The sequence below is a fragment of the Bos taurus genome, chromosome 24, assembly GCF_002263795.3.
Source record: "Bos taurus isolate L1 Dominette 01449 registration number 42190680 breed Hereford chromosome 24, ARS-UCD2.0, whole genome shotgun sequence".
In the NCBI taxonomy this organism is placed as follows: domain Eukaryota; kingdom Metazoa; phylum Chordata; class Mammalia; order Artiodactyla; family Bovidae; genus Bos; species Bos taurus.
In genome coordinates this window covers 43,253,164-43,275,112 of record NC_037351.1, presented here as the reverse complement: position 1 = coordinate 43,275,112, position 21,949 = coordinate 43,253,164, and the positions used below count along the sequence as shown (strand labels likewise).

Here is a 21,949-nt window from a genome sequence, read left to right as displayed (position 1 = left end):
ATGACAAAGACTGAAATGTGGAGTGTGACCAGATCTGTCACTTAAGAGACACTATCAGTTACAAGAGAGATCTATACCCACATCCAATATAGCCAAGCTAATAGCACGACACGAAGGGCCATGCACAAGTTGCTGTGGACAACCTGCCCTGTCACCTCCAGTTTTTCACCCATTAACAAGTAAGTATTTAACTGACTGATTTGGTTCCAGGCTTTCTCTGGAGTGTCCCTAACCTTACCTCAACCCAGTCTTGGTCAAATAAACTCTCTTTAAGTCCATACGCCATCATTTTGCAAAAGCAAAGAAAACAGATTCCAAGTTGCTCTCATGCAAAGCTGCTATTGCCAAATGTAAAGCAACTTTCAGGTGTGTGTGTTTTGTGCCAGTTGGGACTGTTCTCAGGAAGTGGAGAGCTGAGGCTTACCCCACCAATAACCATGCTGCACAGACAGGGCAGCTGCTCATCACCACTCGACCCCCAAAGACTTCTGTTTAATCCTTTGTGGAAAACAGTAAGCTAGACTATAGCTCAGACACAGCAGAAGTCAGGAAGCTATGTCTGTAAAATGTCCTTAGACAAAACCAGCAGAGTAAGGTGCCAGGCCCAAGGTGACAAGCCAGGACCACTGGGCTTTGGGGACCACCACCCTCACCCCAGGCACAGATGTATCCCATGCTGTAACTCTGGAGGCATAGCTGTGTCAGGAGATTCCACTCTAGGAATTCTCTCCCGTCTCACTCAGCTCTTGACCCTCTTAGGTTGATACTATAACTGGCTGTGGACAGGCCCCACCGCTAAGAGGTATAAGTCTTGAACTCAGTGTGTTCCCACAGAACCACGCATGGTGCTCTGTAGAGTCAGCACACGGCAAAATCCTACTAAGTTTAAATGGCCTATGAAGCATGTGAATAACATCCAGTGGACAAGGTCATACTTACTCAGGTGCGATAAACCCATGTTGTGGAGTCACTGTAAGGCAGTGTGCTGGCCAGTACAGCTCAAATTTCAGCAACCTAATAGAATTATTTAAAATCTGGAAACGTCCAGTTTTTGCCATATCACCTATGACAGCAGATAAAACATTACTCACATTTAGCATTAATAATAAAGACCAAGATTAATAAAGAGCAAAAACAAATCCTACATAAATATACTATAATACCAACTTATTTTGCTTTCTCAACTGCCCCTGACAGAAATTTCAAATTCCTGGTAAAGCAAGATCTTCATTCAATCTTGGGAACTACAAAGATACTGAATAAGATCAATACTGAGCAAAGACAAAAAACGAAACCTGGAAATTGTTACCCTTGTGTTATCTTGGGCACAGACATAGGTACTAGAACTTCTTCCTCCTCTGGACCAACGGTACCAATGCTAAGGGTAAGAGGCCAAGTGTCAATTGAATTCTCAGGGTGGGGGGGGGGGGTGGCAGGAGGAAGGGTCTGTTCATGGGAGCTTGGCCTGGGGTCCGTGGCCTCATGTTAGGACAATATTCTGGTCTTCCCTACAAGAGCTGTGTGCACAGAGCAGGGACAGCCAGGGCCCCAGACAGATTTTTGTCCTGGCGTTGGGGACACACTCACATGAAGGAGCAACCAAGACCAGGTGCTCAGGGTGGACAGCCCACACTTCCTCTGAGGCCGAGTTATCCTGAGGTGGGGGAACAGCTTGTGAAAGAAGGGGAGAACCCTGAGGACCCTTCACTGGCAAAACATCCAAAGAAATGTTACCACCATGTGCCCCACAACTGCCAGATTCACTAGACAGAGAGAGAGAGAGAGAGAGAGAGAGGAGATTAAAAACGATAAAAAGCAGATTGTGTCATATTTTTGTATTAATTACCCATAAATCTGAAAACAGATAAAACTACAAGTGCATTATATACTGTATATTTTTCAGCAAATAAAAATCCTTACCATTGGGTATTCTTAAAGTAATGTATAAAACATAAAGTACAGTATAGGTTAAATATTGCGTGTGTGTAAGTGCTTAGTCACTCTGTCATGTCCAACTTTTTGCAATGCCATGGACTGTAACTGTAGCCCACCAGGCTCCTCTGTCAGTTGGACTTCCCAGGCAAGAATACTGGAGTGGGCTGCTCTTTCCTTCTCCAGAGAATCTTCCAGACCTAGGGATCAAACCCCCATCTCTGGTGTCTCCTGAATTGGCAGGCAAATTCTTTACCACTGAGTCACCAGGGAAGCCAGGTTAAATATTACTAATCTTTAATTAGAATACACAACAATTTCTTCCCTGCTTTAACTTCTGCATGCAATCTGAAGTATCTTATAAGATTTACTACAAAAATGCCCAATATTAAGAATTTAAGAAAAACAACAAAACTCTTCGTGTATCTTTAAGTGAATAATGATAACTGGCTTCACAATGCTAATAATACTAACAACTATGAGCACATTGCTGCCCGCATCCAGGCACAACGCAGGTTTCCAGGTTGTAGAGGAAGTGAAGGATGAGTCTGTGGATAAGGAGGTGCCCACAGGTGCTATGGGCACAGCAACAGGACCAGGGAGCAGCTCAGGGAACCAAATAGTGACAAGGGGACTGGTCCTGAATCTAAGTCCACCCTGAAGCACGTGAATAAGAGGGAAAAGGACACTCCTTCCTCAGAATGCAAAGATAACTGCAGAATGGAGAAAGAAAGGTGAGATCAGAAAATCGCCAGTCAGCAGCCGAGATAGGAATATAACATGGGTCAGGAAGCCATCCATCCTCACTGGGCACACTAAGTCTGGCAAGGTACAAGATCATCTACCCTTTTTAAGTCACTTACTCCAACACTCCTTCAAGATATTTATTAACTAACCTTACAGTAAAGAAACTTGGCAAGAATCTTCCCAGTAATGGGACAACCAGCACTGCTCAGCACCAGAGACACTACGCTGAGAAACAAATAGCATCACTCTGCGTGTCCTGAAGTTGACACTGAAATTAAAGACTATTTCATTAAGTAATTGGCCTGCACTCTGTAAGAAAAGCAAGGTCCCTGGCCAATAGCCTACTTTTCCCCTTTTACCAGGAAAGCCCAGGAGAAATAAAGAAAGATGGCTTGGTCAAATCACCTGTCATCTTGCAAACGCCAGATCCCATAGCAAATGGACTCAGGTCCTTACCTACAATAGGCCTGACACAGGCAGCACCTGGTCTGTCTCCCATTGTCCGTGGTAAAGAAATATGAAACTTACTAATTTATGTGGCACAGCTGTTTGAAAAGCTTCACACAGGTTACATAATTATCAAAGTATGAGATACTTTTCATGATCAAAATAGTTCCCTCCTGTGTCACATATCAATCCAGAACTTATGGATGTGGTGTTAAACCTAAGCTAGAGGGGAGAGCTGATACTGCCAAGGGGACCGTGGGCAGTCCCAGGTTCTCCTTGTTTCATCCCAAGTCAGCACCAAAGATTCACTCTGGATAACGCCTTTGACTCTGTAGATCTTACTTGCTAAACAACCCTGTGTTTTCTCAGGCGTGAAAAGAAGACCAAAGAACTCTCTTTATTGAAAGGGAATAAAGGGACAAGATAACCAAACACACATGTAATCTCAGATTCTGGACCAAAGAGGAAGTGGAAAGAGGCAGTGTCCTTTCTGTTGTTTGCCTTAGCTACACAGGGCACCACTGGGGAACTGGCAGGTACATGGGGAATCCACGGACCAGATGGTGGTCCTGGATCACGTCAGTATCCTAACCTTGACAGGTCTGCCATGGCTATGAGGGGGTTAATTTGCAGCAAATTCAGGGCTGACTGGTCATCATGCCTGCTACTCACTCCTAAATACCTTGTTCAGAGAAAGCCACTTATACATAAAGGAAAATAATAAAATGTCATCAACCAGGAATTTCTGTACAGACAGCATATGGAAGTTCTCTATACTATTTTTAAACTTTTCTGTAAGTTTGGAATTATTTCAATTTAAAAATAAAGCTGAAATAAACATTTCAAGACAAAAAGCACAAAGTATAAGGGAAAGGATCAGCTCTACTATGAATTAAATAATCTTGAAATCTGGCGAAAGATGTTTTGTTAGTTTTACCTTTTGAATTCCAAGCTAGGTTTGGCAGAAGGTGGAAGAAATTCTCTGCTGGAAATGGAATCTCTAAATTCTCCAATTACTGAAAGTATGATTTTACGCATGTTTCCATAAAAGAGCTGGACATCATTGGGCTGCTGGGGAAGGTCATACACTGAAACAGAAAATAATGTGTGAAATACATGAATCTTCACACAATCACACCATTTACATATATTCTTGTACTTTCTTAGTTGGGGTCAGGTGACATTCCGATTTTGACCCTACAGATCAGCATCAATGACTTGCAGCCCAGGTTCTGCCCTGGACTTGAGTGACAGCGGCACCAGTGCTTAGCGGTGAACTGTGGTCACTTCCTTTCCCACCCTGAACTGCAGTCTTCCCCAACTGTAACATAACAACAAGCGTCCTGACCCCTGACATAAATTACCCTGCTAGGTTTCTGCAGTGCTCAGAGGCAGCATCACCTCAACTCCAGAATGCAGCATCTGAAGTATGGATCTGAGAGACCACCTCACAGACACTTAACCTCAGCAAATCCAGAAACCAGGCGGTGTCAGCGTAACTGCATGTATTTAGACTGATCAGACAGTTTATCTAGAGATAAACCCACCTGAATGAATGCACACATAATGAGAAATTTTCAGAGAACATGCCTGAATTTTACATAGAAATTAAATATTAAGAATTATATATTTTTAAAATGAAACTTCAGAAAGAACACAGAAGTATAAATTGAGATTTATATTAAGATATCTTGACTATAAAAGCTTAATTGTGAAATTATCTGCCACAATCATTACACATTTTGCAAAAGACCACTATGAATGCTTGTCACAGTAATATGCTCAAACAAATGTTTTTCAAAATAATCATGTAAAAAGTTCAACTGCAACATTCTCATGGGGATCCACTATACCAATTAACACAAAACCAATTGGGCTGCCTTCCCCCTCCACCTGGGCAGCGCGCACAGCACCTCCAGGAGGCCAGTACACCCTGGGGTACAGCCTGGTGCCTGAGAACCCACCCACCTGAAGCCCCCACTCAGCCCCAATGCAGGGGGGCTCAGCAGGTTACCTGAGCGCTTGGCTGGGCTTGTCAGCATGACCTTTAACACATCCCCTTCCAAATGCTTGCACACCAGCTCCCTCTGCCAGAACACACCTCCCCAGGCACCATGGTGCACATCCTCTCTTCCTCACAACCCCTCTCTGCTCTCTCAGCAGGGCACCCTTCTTCAGGCCCCTGAGCCCTACAAAGGGTCTGTTAGAACTTTCCTGCCGCACTTCTCCACCTGTCCTCCTTGGTCTTTTAGACCCCAGAGGCCAGGCTGCATGCATGTTCCACCCCTGTAACCATGCCCTGTACTCCCCACCCACCAAGTCCACCCAATCAGTCCTGTGGCTGAGCCGAGAGCTGTACACGTGACCCTGTTCTCATCGGGACTCACTACTGCTACACCATGGCGTCCAGGGCACAGTCAGATTAGCCCTGCCACATGGCTTCTTCCTTCCTCTGAGGAGGGACACGCAAGGTGAAGCTTGGAGGAGCCGACTTGGCAGAGGTGGGGCTATGAAGTGAGGTTCAGCTCCAAATCTGAGACTCTTTCCAGCTGTTTTCAATCTTTCCACTCTTTGTAACTAACCCACCCTTGAAGCAGATGATCTAGACTCCCAATCTGCCCGAAAGGTCATACACTACTCTCTGTCACCTCTACACAGGAATAAATATCCTTTTTCCTTATCATTTCCCACTTCAGAAAGAGTATGATAAAGTGTTATCATTAAAAAACTAGAAAATAGAAGTTGGGGGAAAAGACAATACTGCCTGAAATTCTACCACCAGATTATAACCATTCTTAGTATTTTGGTGTGTATACTCCTGCAATTTTACCCACTTAACTATAAATAAAATATTATTTTTACCATATGGAGATCTTACATGCAAAATTTTAAAATAACGTTTTTCTTAATAAATGAGGAGCTTTTCATGTCACTTAATATAGAATCATATTGTCTGAATGGCTTAAAAATATTCTTTTGCAAGATTAAACAATCCTCTATTCTTGGACATTTAGGTTACTTCTAACTTCTTCCTATAATGAACACTGTGATGAAAATCTGTACATGTATTTTTACATAATTTACATGTCTCCTTTCTTATATTTTGTATGAGTAATAAATACCACTAAACACTTGAACTGTTCAGCTCAAACAGGTCTAAATATCTAGATTAGAGTCACTCAACCACAATCACATCCTCCAAAAACTGCACACCCAGCACAAGAGCAGAGAAATCTCAAAATGAGCATAAGTGTGAAATCATGAAACCTTAAGCAGTAATAACTTGAGTTTAATCATGACCATTCTCTGCCCACAAGTCCACCCAAACACTAAGTGCAATAACTTATTAATATCTAACATTTACAAGGCAAAGCTCTCTTATCTGAACTCACAAGAGTTCACAAGAACTCTGTGCAGACAATACAAATATTATTCCTCTCATTTTATAGCTAAGGAAACTGAATTTCAGTGATGTAATCTGTCCGAAGTCATACAGCAGAGCTGTGACTAATTCAGCCTGACATCACACCTAAACCAACACACTTCTTCCTTATATCATATCACTGGACCCAGAAGATCTAAAATATATTGAGGGACTCCCCCGATGGTCTGATGGTTAAGAATCCACCTTGCAATGCAGGGGATGCAGGTTCGATCCCTGGTTAGGAAATGAAGATTCCACATGCTGTAGAGCAACTAAGCCCGCATGCCCTGGAGCCATAACTAGAGAACCCGTACACTGCAACAAAAGATCATACACACTGCAACTAAGACCCAACATAGCCAAATAAGAAAATAAATTTAAAATAAAATAAAATACACGAAAATTCCCACCTTCAGTTACAAGCAGCTCGTCCTGAAATGCTTCTGCAAAGTCGATGCTGTGCAGCACACTCAGACTGGGCAGGACCCGCTCTCTCACCTCCGGCATGTGCAGCACAGCTCTGTCAGTAGAGATTTTATTCAAAGGCGTTTTACAGACAAAAAACCTTCATTAGATTTTATTCATGCATCTGGCAATGACTGGCAAATCCCACTGACATCATGGTGCATTAGAAAAATAGATATTATGCCTTAGTTCACAATATACGTAATTTTAAACTGAAAACTTGTTTTGGACATTCCCTTAAAAGCTATACATGGTGGCATATATACATCATCATTTTCAGGTAAACACATTAAAACAACAACTCTCTGACAGAAGAGCAGAAAGAAGAAAAATTAGATTCTTTTCAAGTCATGCATTTATAATATTTGTGATAATTTGGTCAGTTAGAAATTTGTCTCAGGAAAAAACACACCAAGAATATGATACAAATAATGCATCAAAAGAAAACATTTAAATTGCCATGTAATTCTGTCAGTCTGTCTGACTTGTTCTAGAGACTTTTGAGGTGACAGAACTGAAAAATGAATTTCTCTACAAAACTGAGTTCACAAACAAAAGAAATCTCATTACCATAAATTAATGGCAAAAAGGATTTATAGAGCAGTACACTGATTTCTATACTTCAATAGAGAGAAAGGGAAAAAAACAAAAAAACTGTGATCTAATTTCTCCAAATGTCAGTTTCTATATCTAAAATACTCAACTGAGAGACAAAACCACATTCCAAGTTGAACCCTTCACATGTGGTCTGTGTTATTATTACGTACTAACTCAATACTAAATGCTTGTTTAAACATTCTAATAGTCCTCCACAGACTGACAGTACAGTTTCCTGAACTGTGTATCAGCAGAAAACACAGCACAACACAACGCACTGGAAGAAAGCGAGACTGGCCCACACACACACCACCCTCCCGGGAGGCAGTAACTTCCCGTGAACCATGAATTGGCATGACCTCCATCCACTCAACGCATACTCAGCTTTAGGCAAGGAAAAAGATTTTGTGACATAAGAACTCTGATTTCAACTCATAAGTAAGTCTAAATCATACTTAGACCTAAATATAAATTTGACAACATGCCAGCATATAAAACTACATTTAAATTGGTGTACTAAATTTTTTTAGAAGCACAAGTTTTAAGTAATTAAACACCCTACAATGTCTAAAATACAGCTTGATCCATTCAAATAATTCTCAACACTCTCAGAAATGTTCCACGTCAGGTGTGTTTACACAATATACTTTCTTCCAGTAGTTTTTAAATCTTTTCAGAAACTGATCTGCCATCATTACCAAGATGGTCCAAGGATGAAGTCCAAGGTCCTATCTGAACAAAGGAGCAGAAGCCACTATATATGTTTAGAAAAGGACACTCAGTGCAAGGAAACCTGGAGACGAGCTATTTCTACCTGTATCTCTCCTACAGGTAGCTTATCGGTCACACAAATTTTACCAAAACTGTTCATCTGCCAGTTCACTAATAAGTAGTAAAACATCTTCCATAAATTACAAATCCCAACCAGTGTTAAGCCTTCAATACTTCCATGAATGCTCCCCGTCATGGTGTAAGGTAAGTAACCCACCTTCGATACTGCTGACGTGAAATTTCATCTCCACCAAAAAAGTATATAGTTGACAGTTCTGTGGTGGTTTTACAACTGCTTTCTCTGTCTGATGGATTATATATTATAGTAACATCCTGATGCCAAGAAAAAAATCAGGAGTGAATATTAAATATTTCACTCTGAATAAATGTCACAGGAACACAAACAGTGGCTGCAGACACTGATGCACATAAACAGCACCTCCAAGATCAGATAAGATCCTATATTCCTTTCAAAAAGGTGTTAGCTTTAGCTATAAAATATATAATTTTTACTTTAACCTAAAAATGAGCTCGTATTTTTAGTGCAGATACTTTCATACTTACTTCCTGTGTTCTTTCCTTCAGCACAAATTTGTCTGGAAAAATCCTTAATACTTTAGGATCCAGCAAAACTTTTTTCTGAGAATCCTTAAAACCTACAGCTTTAACAAAAGCTGCTCGAGAGCCAGTGTTACGGACAGAAATAACAATTCTACTTTCCTGGCCAGGCACTAAGTCATTCACTGTTACCATGTAACTGTCAGATAATTTTTTAACATCTTCCAAAATGAGGTTACTTGTGCCTCCATATCCAGACAAAGGTATCTAAAAACAGAATACAAACATCTAGAATTATTTTTATGTAAGCAGAAAACAGAAGATCAAATTATAGTCAGAGAAGACAATGAGACGGATTTACTGAAATTAAAATTATTCATCTTTGTGTACTTTGGCTAATAGTTACCTCACTGCCAATCAAGCCCTTATCTATAGTAAAGACTCTGCTTTAAGAGAAAAACAAACCAAAGAGGTGCAAAATTATTTACCTTCCCATATCCCAAGAATAATTATTTCTCACTGTTACAGAAACCAAGCTTAGATGACAAAGGAAAAATAAGATTAGTATTGATATGCTTGCTTAAGAAGTGTTCAGCATGAAAGACACTGATATTTAAATTTATCTTGAAATGCATAAAAAAGATAAATTGATAAGATGGTTAAATATGTGATAGAAGAAATAAAGCACAATGTTAAGTGCAGAATCTAAGGGAAAGTGTATGTGAATGTTTGCCAAGTAATTCTTTCACATTTCCAGTAATTTTAAATTTCCAACATGAAAAGTTTTGGGGGGAGAAAAATCTATGAGCATATACTCTTATTAACTTTTGGTCCAGCAGAATCAGGAGTGTGCCAAAGAGAAGCCAGAACTCAAATGGGCCTCAGGGGACAGCCAGCCTGGCCATGGGGGTGCAGAGTGGAGGCTCCAGGGTAGACCAAGCACTCTGAGCCATGGGGCTCCCAGGGGTGTAGCACCACCAGGAAACAGGAGTCACAGAACAGACTCTATAAAGAGGAGTGCAGGAAACAGGTACCCTGCAAGGATACAAACTTTTCAAACTCTTTAAATGCACTCCATTAAATATGCTCTTTCATTCCTTATTATTAAAATAAATTCCAAAGAATCCTTTGCAAACTTGAAAACATCAGTAGCTTATTTCAAGTTGTTATGTATTAAATACAATAACATTTTGAAAAATTAAACTCAGGCTGATGAAAACTCAGTATTGCCTGCCTTGTAGTAAAAATTAACAGCATTTAAAGGGCTTCAGATCTGAACTCCTGCAAAGTCCACCTCATCCACGGTGAGCTCTGTTGGTTCCAAGAGCCAAAAATATTTCTAATTTTTCTTTTCCCATAGAAACTTGCCAGTAAATCTTACATAAGAAGCTAGAAAACAACAAGGAGAATCAGCTTTTGAAAACACTCAATATGAGTATTCTTCCTGTATTTTCAAAGTCTAAGAAGTCACAAATGACTATTGACTAAAAGGTTAAAAGATGAAGAAAGATTAAATAAAATGAAATCTGAGTAATGCTCACAGACCCAAAGATTCAACCAGAAATCTGCTCTAGAGCAGGCTTCTCAGGGACTTCCCTGGTGGTCCCGTGGTTAGGACTCTGTGCTGCCACTGCTGGGGGACCGGGTTCGATCACTGAGGGAACTAAGATCCCTCAAGCCTACACAGCCAAAACTAAACTAAACTAAAAACCCAACTAGAGCAGACTCCTCAACCTTGGCACAGTGGTCCCTGGGCTGGGCCATCTGATGTGGGGTGCCCTGTGCACTGTGGGAGTGTCTGGCCACACCCCTGGCCTCCACTCATCAGGTACCAAAAGTCTAACTGTGAAAACCACAAATGTCTCCAGAAACCACCAAGTGTGCCCTGGTGGCTGAGAACCACCACTCTGCAGGCTGTTCAGCACATCACAGCTCATGAGGCCACATGAAGAACTCCACAGAGCATGTGTCCACCTCCAGCATCCAATATAGTTAGATTTGCCAAAAGTATCTATTCTTTTTAAAAAAAACCTTTAGGTGGTGTTAATCTTGTGACTTTTCCACATTTCCTCTGTGACACCAGGGCAAAGACCAGCTTTGCAGTCCCAGCTCCACTGCCAAGTAGCTGCTCAGTTCTGAGCTGCTTTCACAGAGCTTAGATTTCATCCGACTCCCTTGTTCCTCTTTCCTCCCCTCCAGGGTTTATCACTTTTCTCTCTTAACGCCCTGAATCTAGCTAAAGAAATGACTTGAAATCTTCTGAAATTATGCTGGGAAGAAACAACACAGAAAAGTCCTGTCTGTGTATCCCTAGTGTACAGAACAGAGTCTAACAAGTAATGTCAGGAGACACCCTGCTGAACTGAAAGAAGAAATGTTACTTGGAAAATCAACAACTTAAAATAGTTCAATCTGGACTTAACCAAACAATGGGTTCCTGAGAAGTTCAAATGAAATGAAATAGACAAGACCTATTTTACAGGATTACTATGGTGGCTGCTTTTAAAATGGACAATTCTACAAGGTATATAATTACTCTCTAATCTGTCTGTAAATCTAGGTAACCAATCACATATTTTGACTTAAAAAAGAGTACATATTATTTACCAATATTTAACCAATAGTTACATCATAAACTCCATGGGAGAAAAAATAGCAGTTAGAATTATCTTACCGTGAACTTAACACCTGGTTGTGATCGAACTCCAAGTTGTTTAATTTCGAGTTTGGCCAACATACAAGACAGGCGAGTAGGTGCAAATAACACGGAGATATAAATGTCTTCTTTTGGACGAATCCTGACCTCACAGTTACTGGTCAATCGCTCTTCTGAGCCAAAAGTGTGCTGCAGCTACAATTCAAAAACAACCTCTGCATAAGACAGAGCAGCAGCACAAACAAAACATGCCAGTAACACAGACTCTTCAAGGATGAACAACGCAAGACAGCCTGAACATAAAAGGATGTGACACAGAACAGAGCCGTGTACTCCACAAACCTGAAAGCAGTCCTGGTCTTGTCCTCTGACAAGCAGGCGTAAATGCTGGGCTGTAGACGCAGAATTGTTTCTTAAAGCTAGTTTCTGAAGCCTAGAAACAATGGCACATTTAAAATGTGGTTTTCTTCCATGGATGCTGCTACAATCATAAAAGCAAAACCAGTTAAAACCGACTGCAATGCATTGAGGCAGACGGACTGCCTAAGCCACGTGAGTGGCGGTCCACAGTCCTGGAACTCCGCATTTCTGAGAATGTGCACTCAAGACTCACCACATTGGAGAGGACTTTCAGTTTCATCTCTCCTGTTACAACTCCTTAGCTGTTCTTATTATCCACACTCTATGTGTAGGAATTATCTGTTTTACACAATAGTCATCAGAAAATACAGATGAACTATTTCATTTAGTCAAGACCATGCTTAGCTCCAAAACCTACCTTGCATGCAAACAAGGGTCCTAAGCACGTTGTACAGATTTTTTACTTTAAAAGGTTCATCTGCATAAAGTAGTCTTTTAAACAGCATACTGCAATTAACCTAACTTTTAAAAAACTTACAATGCAAGTAGCACTGCAGCTGGCTGGCAATATGAAAATCCTCCAGCCTCTGCAAATACATGCATTCTCTCTTCACTGGAGAAGAGAAAATACGTGAATAAACCTCTATTTTACACAAATTTTGAAAATTAACAGTTAAATTATCTAAGCTGTGGTCTATGCCTTGTGTACCTTGTATTAAAAAGGAAATGCTGCTGAGTTTAATTAACCTCAGAGTAAAATCAAAGACCTTTGGTTATTATTAGCACACCCAAGAAAAGCCTTCCACAGGTACTCTGCCTGGAAAAGACTTGCAGAAAAAAATTTTTTTCATGAAAACAAAGCCAATTAAAACCAAGTGCAATGTTCAGAGATGGACTGGCTGCATGGGCACAGGAGCCGCTGGGGAGGACGGTCCTAAAACCCAGGGCCATGCAGGACAATGCAGGAGTCTAGCTGAGAGTGCTTTCACTAGAGCTGCCCACGGAAAACCACCCTTCACCAGCTGGACCGTAAAGGCCTCTAAGAGGCAACGTCGCTGTTCCTTCTTCCCACTGGCCCCCAGTGCTTTCCAGAGAAGGAACCAAGATACTTGTAGCTGCCTAAGTTTGGGCATCAGCAGAGAATTCACCAAAGAGCTTAAGAAAACTGAAACCTAATTTTTTTGGCTTGTATTTTAAAAACATGAAAAATGATATGAATTCATGGTAGGATGAATACTGAATATGATAGTTTTATTTCAGTTCTAAGAACGTGAACATGGTCGTCATGGAGACAGCGAAGAATAGCAGTCGGTGATGACAGCTGCTGTGCATACTCACTGTGTTCTACCGAGGGGGACACCTCCCCAGGCCAGAAACTGCTTGTTGGATAAAATCGAAGGAATATCTGAGGTGAGAGATTCAGGTGCCAGAGGCCTATTTCCCGAAGAAACTATTTCACCTTTTAACATCACTTCATACTGAGGGCCAAATGGCTGCACGAATATTTTCAAGATCCTAGCAAAGAAAACCATCTAAGTTCAGTGTTCAGAACTCAATTCTTTCAGCAACTACTGTCCTACCCGCTTCCTTTATCCAAGAGCCTGAGCTGGATGCTGAGGACACAATGCACGCCCTTCCTCAGAGCTGATGTCCCAGAGGAGGAAGCCAGTGGGGAAGGAGACAGGCACGTGCCTGAGTGCAGAGGAAAGGAGTTCACAGGCGAGGAATCCGGGTAGGGCTGAGGAAAGCCTCTGGGTGGAGATTCTACCCAGGCAGGAGGGGGCTGGGCTAAGCTATATGTACCAGGCAAGTTCACAAGCCGGAGACAAGGATGCTCTGACCAGTGTATGGTGATGTTCACTCAGGATTTGGAGGAGGAGTGGGGAAATATCTCTAACAACTGACAAGGTCAATGGATGGTGTCCTTGGAGAGGAGAGGTTAGTGAGAAACACGGTAATACTTTCAAATATATTTGAAAATAGTGATTTCTAGTCAGTTGGTTTACAAGATTTTCAGTGAAGAGAAAGAAGGTCTGTGGCAAAAGGAAAGAGCTATGCTGTCTGCCACAGGAAGTGAAGCATGTTCTCTGTCCTCCTAGCCACAGACTAGAGCACAAACTCGCCATGGTGAACAGCTTTACATTACCTTTCCTCACAGCCCATGGGATCCTTTGGAGAAAATGAAACTATAACTTCATGCTCTTCTCCAGGTTTAAGGAATAGTTTCTCTGGGTCCACTGAAAAGTGACTTCCTTGATCTGGGATCTAAATGTTGATGTAATAAGTCACAGGTTTCACGCATCCATGCCCTTGTCTCCCACTGATGACCATATATCTTCCCTCCTCCTTGTCCACCAGAGCCCCGCCCATCCTTACTTCCTGACTGCGAACACCCCCTCACACACCCAAACATATCATAAGTGACATCTACACACGTGGATCCTGTCCTCCACCCCACCAGCTGCAGCGTAACATGTCTTCAGGGAACTAATCTGGGGCTTAGTTCTTGTGTGTACAATGTGAAGCACCCCAGCTGAAGTTCTTTGTCATCTGCCTTATGCTCGGGCAACACTAGCTCTGATTCTTCCTCCTGATCCCGCCACCTCCCCAGCCCCAGACAAGGTTGGCAGACAGCAACCTTCAGAACCCGAGGGGGTCACTGATCATCTCAGTCCAAGAGAATAAGCTACCATCTCCAATGCAAATTCTTACCTTGATATCCAGGTGGACATCAATATTCCCAGCATTTTTCAGAGGTAAGTACTGCCTTGCTGAGGAAGCCACACTGGCAAACAAGTGCAGAGTCTAAGGGACGGAATAAAGCAGGCATTTTTTAAATATCATACTTAGCATGGAATCAACGTGGACATATGATAACAGCAAAGGGAGGAGCCCAGGGTACCTGGAGGTCTTTTGGGGCATGGATGCGGGCAATTCCTGTTCTTGCTCGAAGACTGATGCTTTTAATGACTGGTGTCGGGTTTGGACTATCAACTTCTATATCGACTCTTGCCAAAAATTCTTCTGCTGAGTCTAGAATCTCTATAAAAGGTCATTCTTTTAGTTCAGACAACAGTTATTTAATCCTAAATGCCACACATGGTCCAACACTATGCCCTTGGGGGTACAAAAAAATCTTAAGTGAAATGACTTTTTAACGAACTCAGAAAGAAACGGAAATGAGTGGAGGAGAAAAAGGAAGAAAATATCTGACAGATGAGATAACATCAGTTAAGAGAAAATATCCCAAAAGGTCTTCAGTGGTACATGCTTAGGTTACCCATATTTGGATGGGTTTGACCCAAAATAGCATGCTGTCTGCCCAATTTTAAAACATCATAAAATACTGACAAATTACAGGGAACATCTGACACATTCACTGATGGAAGAAATAAGCCTCAACTTGCTAGTTTATTTAGCTACAGAGTAAAGCAAATACCATAAAACGTAAACATGATACCTGAAGAAGTGATCTGTTTCTTTGGACTATGGAAAAGAACCCAAATTACCAGAAATTCTGGATCCTGTAAAATAAAAAAACTTTTGCATATATAGTGAAAGAAAAGTAGTTTGGAACTTGACTTCCTTCTTAATTCTAAACCACTCCCTCCACCTCCCAGTTACCTGTCCGTCGTCACTGGCAGGCATCATGTGGTTGATCACTGATGGGGCAGCCAGCTGCGCGATTGCGTGGGCATAAGGCAATGCTCTCAGAGCTGCGTGGATGGGCTCCTTGGAAAAGGTGAAGCAGCGCCAGGCCACAGCATTCTGTCAGAAACGGGAGGGGCTACTTCAGCAGAGCCAATGGTGTCGTGCTGGTGGGAGGCTACATCTGTTCACAGAGCCTTAACAAAAACACTGACATTCTTGACAGAAGTCAGCCAAGGATGCTACCAGCTGTAACTACAACACTTGTCCACGAAACTCTGTGAAAGATCCCTCATGAGCAGCGTACTTACAGCACTGATAATGAGTCTGATGGGGATGTTGGCATGTGTCTTGTTCACCAGTTTTAGAGGAAGAGCTTTCCAGCTTCCGTAAGTCAAGTCGCCAAAATCAAGAACACCTTTCTTTTCTGTTTCTACCTAATTATGGGGGGAAAAGGGATTTATAGAAACAATATATTACTAAATATGACAGTTTATATCACTGCCCTTCTAGCCACAAATAGTCAGTATTAACAGTAAGCTTACCTGAAATTCCAAGGGCTACTTTACAATTGCTATTTTCTACCAAAAAAAAAATTTTTTTTAATGTAGTCCATGTACCCAAATATACTACACAGAACAAAGTTACAGGTAAGCTGAGGCTGCTTTGAGAAGACTGCTAGTCAAGCCCTTAGGCTCTTCACTACCATGGATGTAGTGCTGCCTTCACGTGCCCACAAAGCCAAGTCTCCATGTGCATCCACACTGAACCCACGGCACTCCTCAAATCTCTGAGCGATGCCATCACTGGACACGGTTCCAAAAGAAGTCCTCCTTCACAGAACACAGGAGGCTGCCCTGGCTGATTCTGCATGTGATACTCCAGACCTCTAACCTGACCACTTAACCACACTGCTTCTTAAGAGTGGAATCTAAAAGGTAAATGTATAACATCCAACATTTACAAAGCACCAGGAATAATCCCTGGATCTGCTTCAATTTCTCAGTCTCCCCCACTTTTTTTAAAAACTAGTTCTATCAAGTGACTTTATTGAGCATTCCACACAGACATCCATTCACATGGTCACAGGAAAGCTAACCCTGACCCTCAAGAAGTGAATTTGAAGCAATTTTCCAAGGGTTACTTTTCTGGGGGAAACAAAAATCAAGCCTTGTTTTACGTGTGGGAGATAGGTTCTTGGCTAACTAGGTTATACTGAAAATTTCAGCACAACGAAAGGGGGGATAAAGTCCATAGTGTTGAAGAACCAAGAAATGGGAGAAAATAATCACAAAGCATAACTACTGGCAGGGATTTATACTCCAGAATACAAAGAACATCTACAAAAATTTATAAAGACATTCAAAAATAAATAAAAATGGGCAAGAAATATGAATAGGCAGTTCAGAGAAGAGGAGGCCAGGACAGCTAACAGACATAAGAAACGACGCTCAACACCACAGTCAACACAAACAGGAGTCAAAACTGGAACTTTACATCCACGAAGGAAGCAAACAGTTCACAATCTAATGACAGCACGTCAGCAACAACAGGCACTCACATGTTTCCTCAGGGAACACATGTCAGCAAGCGGCCACAAAGAGCCAGAATAAAAGCACGTACACATAAAATGTCATGTTCACTACAGCCACCTGGGACAGCCTCTAACAAGTCAGGAAGGTTACTGAGCAGTCTCACAGATGCAGCCTCTGTGTGAAGTCCCTGAACCATCTCTCGTGGGGACATTGCTCCCCCATCATATCCTCCTGCACCTTCAGGTCCAACTACTCCTCCTGGAAGGCTCTGCTCCACTGGGCTAAGGCTGAACCACCCCTTACACTGAAGTCCCCAGGCTTGTCTGTGCGCTGGACTCAGAGCTCAAATGACACCCCAGACCAGTGAAATCGCAGTCTCTAGGGCTGGGACACAGCCATCACTGTTTCTTCAAGTGAGTCATGTGACTCCAAGGAGCAGACCACGCCACTAAGTGTGACTTACACGAGCCTGTCAAAACATGACAGCCTCAAATACTACTTAGTTTTTGTTTCTGCTACAAAAATGTAGCCTGAATGTAAAACCAGAATTTAAAACTCTTACATAAAAACATAGGCAGAACACTCAGTGACATAAATCAAAGCAAGATCCTCTATGACCCACATCCTAGAGTAATGGAAATAAAAACAAAAGTAAACAAGTGGGACCTAATGAAACTTAAAAGCTTTTGCACAGCAAAGGAAACTTTAATCAAGGTGAAGAGACAACCCTCAGAATGCGAGAAAATAATAGTAAATGAAACAACTGACAAAGGATTAATTTCCAAAATATACAAGCAACTCATGCAACTCAATACCAGAAAAACAAACAACCCAATCAAAAAGTGGGAAAAAGACCTAAACGGGCATTTCTCCAAAGAAGACATACAGATGGCTAACAAACACATGAAAAGATGCTCAACATCACTCATTAATAGAGAAATGCAAATCAAAACTACAGTGAGATATCACCTCACACTGGTCAGAATGGCCATCATCAAAACGTCTACCAACACTAAATGCTGGAGAGGGTGTGGAGAAAAGCTCTTGAACCGTTGGTGGGAATGTAAATTGATACAGCCACTAATGGAAGATGGTATGAAGATTCCTTAAAAAGCTAGGAATAAAACCACCATATGACTCAGCAATCCCACTCCCAGGCATATACCCTGAGGAAACCAAAACTTAAAAGGACACATGTATATCATTGTTCATTGCAGCACTATTTATAATAGCTAGAACATGGAAGCAACCTAGATGTCCATCGACAGATGAAAGGATAAAGAAGTGGTACATATACACAATGGAATAATACTCAGCCATAAAAAGGAACACATTTGACTCAGTTCTGATGAGGTGGATGAAACTAGAACCTATTATACAGAGTGAAGTAAGTAAAAGAAAGATGAATATCATATCCTAACACATATATATGGAATCTAGAAAAACGGTACTGAAGAATTTATTTACAGGGCAGCAATAGAGAAACAGATGGAGAACAGACTTATGGACATGTGGAGAGGGGAGGAGAGGGTAAGATGTATGGAAAGAGTAACATGGAAACTCACATTACCATATGTAAAATAGATAGCCAACAGGAATTTGCTGTGGCTCAGGAAACTCAAACAGGAGCTCTGTATCAACCTAGAGGGATGAGGTGAGGAGGGAGATGGGAGGGAGGTTCAAAAGGGAAGGGATTTATGTATACCTATGGCTGATTCATGTTGAGATTCGATAGAAAACAACAAAATTCTGTAAAGCAATTATCCTTCAATAAAAAATAAAGTTTTTTAAATAAAAATTTTTTAAAATGTAGTCTGTTTAAGGACAGGTTCAAAAGCCTGGTCAGTGGAATGTACTGAAACACAGAAAGTCAATGACACTGTCTCAAATAGGGGTAATTTGGTAAAGTCATCACAACTGAGGGAAAGCAGATGCTACTGACACCCAGTGAGCAGAGACCAGGGCTCTGCTAAGATCCCCACACTGTACCTGACAGCCTCCACCACATAACCACCACCCAGTCAGACATGGCAATGGTGCCAAAGCTGAGAGTCCCTACCCTGGAACAAGCATGGCACAGCTGATTGAAAAATTCATACAATGCCACTTAAGCATAATATAAAGATCACTAAGAGTTGTAATAACAGAACTTCCACAAACTCTACTTCCTTCTCCACACCATGGACAAGTAAACTGCTAAGCCCAGGCAGTAAGCACAGCCCCAGGGATGACAAAGAAAAGCATGTGCATGCAAGAAAGGAGGCCCACAAGGTCCTCATCAGTCTCCTCGGGGAATCCCACCCATACCTCACCTCGAAACAGAAGCACAGTTAGAGCTTCTCTGAGTCAAAGAATAAAATGGGTGCAGTGGGAGCAGTTCAGAGACCCAGTGAGGGTGGCTAAACTCACGTCAGGTTCCACCGCAGGCCCTTCAGTCTCTATCACCGGGAAGTATGTTCTGCTCATCCTGCTCTGCACCCAGCCCACCCCCTCGCTGGTTCCCAAATCGTGTTCAGGGTGCTAGTTCTGATTCTACTCACAACCAATAAGACACTGCATGTGCAGCCACACGTGTTAACTAATGCTACAGTCTGTAATCATCCGGTGAGGTTTAGAAATCACTGCTACTTGGCCACGTCCTCCCCCTCCCATGATTCTGATTAGCTGATGTGGGTGGGACCAGGTATTGGGGTGCACCTAAAACCCCCAGTTATTTCAATGTCCAGGGTAAAGAGCCACTGTTCTAAGGAGCCTCCTATCCAGAAGGCACTTCATTGTCCCAACTGGGCTAGACCTAATTTCTTTCACTTCCAGAAAAGGGGAGATTGTAGAATAGGAACGTTTTCAGGTATGGAAAAAAAACTGGAGGAAAGAATCTGAATGTGGTGCTTTATCTCCACACATCAAACTACAGAATGGAAACCAGCCGGAAAACTGGGTTTAATGTTGTACTTTGTTTACACACTTCTTACCAAGTATACCTGTGCTTCTATAAAACAACAGAAATAATTTCAAGTGTCTTGTTTTTGGCAGTGCTCTGCAGCTTGTGGGACCTGAGTTCACTGACCAGGGACTGAACCCATGCCCTTGACAGCGGTAGTACAGAGTCCTGACCACTGGACCACCAGGGAATTCCCAGAAATAATTTTAAATTTTGGAATAAGAAGATATTAAGAGCCAATGTTTAGCTTGATTGTAACTTTCTGGCAGTCATCCACAAATTCATTTTACCCAAATATTACTTCTAAAGTTTACACAGCCTCATTAAAATCCCAGGTGTGACAAAGACCCGCTCACAGAGAGTCACCTCGATCATGGGAGTCTCAGCAATGGCAGTGAGGACAACCCTGCTGGCCAGGGCTTCCGCCTGTGCCACGGTCTCTGCGTCGGCTGAGAATGGCCAAGAAGCAACACTGAATATACATCGGAAGATCCCAGGATCAGACGGTATGAAGAGCACTTTAATCTCTTCTGTGGCATGAGGTCTTATGATGACTCTATTCTTGAAAACTAAACAAGGATAAGCTGAAAAATCCACCTTAAAAAGAAGAGACATGTGGTCTGTTAAGAAATAACTTCACACTGAAAATCAGGAGGAAAAAACAATGAGCTTAAGATCTGTTTTCACAGTCAAACTACCAAATCTACACATGTTAGCTCTACAAAAACACCTATGTCTCACAATTCGATATCTGGAAAAATAAAACCAGTCAAATTTATCAGGACGTTTTTTTTCTTTTTTTGGCTATGTCACATGGCTCGTGGGACCTTTTCCAACCAAGGACTAAACCCAGGCTGAGGCAATGAAAATGCCAAATACTAACTACAGGACCGCCAGGGAACTCCCATAAGGACTTCAAGTTATTTTTACCTCCACTTTCTTTGAAAGGGTGCTGGAAATGGCAGCACTTTCAGCCCTGGACATCACCCTAGGACCCACCTCTCACCCTGGACATTACCTGGTACCTGGTCTCTGCAGCTATGTGCAGACTCATTTCCAAGGTTCCTTGTCAGGCCTCCAAGTTTACGATTCTGACTCATTCAAACCCCTCCCTCCTCACCCTAAATGAGAATCTTCTTTACTCCCACTTCCAGAGACAACATTCCCTCCTACATGCTCCTCCACTCTCACCACCTCTCACCCTCAACCCTTTCTCCAGCCACTTGTTTTCCTCTGCCCTCAGGATCAGAGGGGAAGAGTCGGGGAAAAAAGAGAGAGAGTACAGTCTTATTAATTAGGTAAATCAAGGTCATCACTAGGAGCTAAGAGGAAAGAGTAAACCCGCCCACCAACATCTGTCTGTGAGGAGCTGCTGACAGTGATTCCCATCCTCCCCACTTGCTGAAGCCCACAGGGTCTAGAGTCTAGAAGTCAGTGGCTGTGATGGATCATGTGAGAGACTCCTATTCTCATGTTGAAACTGTGTTTCCAGGCATTTCAAACGGTCATGTTAAGGACCTCCCTGGTGGTTCACTGATTGAGTGCCTGCCTTGCAATATGAGGCATGTGGGTTTGATCCCTGGTCAAGGAACTAGGCTCCCACATGCCTCAAAGCAACTAAACTCATGTGTTGAAACTGAGTCCACATGATGCAATGAAGATTCCAAGTTAGGAGACCTGACACAGCCAAGTAAATAAACAAATAGATATTTAAAAAAAAAAGAAGATCATGTAAGAACACATTCAGATAAATTCACTTAACAAAAGCAGGTATAGGGTCCCAACAGTAACTTGTTTCTTTTAGAGGTTTTGTTTTGGTTTTTTGGATAAATGCAGCAATTTATATTCAATCACATTGAACAAAACCA

General features: G+C 42.0%; 1 protein-coding gene across 12 annotated transcripts in view; it reads right to left on the bottom strand.

Moving 5' to 3' along the window:
* Positions 1 to 21,949, bottom strand: part of SEH1L (SEH1 like nucleoporin) — a 96,867-nt gene that overhangs the window by 18,428 nt on the left and 56,490 nt on the right. For 10 of the 12 annotated variants that reach the window (XR_009492660.1, XM_059880767.1, XM_059880769.1 and 7 more), the window contains 16 exons: positions 20,448 to 20,678; positions 15,917 to 16,042; positions 15,582 to 15,725; positions 15,418 to 15,481; positions 14,860 to 14,999; positions 14,670 to 14,762; positions 14,104 to 14,222; positions 13,296 to 13,472; positions 11,940 to 12,030; positions 11,616 to 11,792; positions 8,948 to 9,208; positions 8,601 to 8,716; positions 6,961 to 7,070; positions 4,064 to 4,214; positions 1,588 to 1,763; positions 940 to 1,063 (listed from right to left, as the gene is read on the bottom strand). Coding sequence is in view for 11 of the 12 variants with exons in the window: in XM_059880767.1 (XP_059736750.1) it covers positions 940 to 1,063; positions 1,588 to 1,763; positions 4,064 to 4,214; positions 6,961 to 7,070; positions 8,601 to 8,716; positions 8,948 to 9,208; positions 11,616 to 11,792; positions 11,940 to 12,030; positions 13,296 to 13,472; positions 14,104 to 14,222; positions 14,670 to 14,762; positions 14,860 to 14,999; positions 15,418 to 15,481; positions 15,582 to 15,725; positions 15,917 to 16,042; positions 20,448 to 20,678 (2,300 nt within the window). In the remaining variant the exon portion in view is untranslated. Of the gene's footprint in view, positions 1 to 939; positions 1,064 to 1,587; positions 1,764 to 4,063; positions 4,215 to 6,960; positions 7,071 to 8,600; positions 8,717 to 8,947; positions 9,209 to 11,615; positions 11,793 to 11,939; positions 12,031 to 13,295; positions 13,473 to 14,103; positions 14,223 to 14,669; positions 14,763 to 14,859; positions 15,000 to 15,417; positions 15,482 to 15,581; positions 15,726 to 15,916; positions 16,043 to 20,447; positions 20,679 to 21,949 lie in introns of those variants that run through there. The other 2 variants (XM_059880775.1, XM_059880776.1) reach the window with 2 other exon arrangements.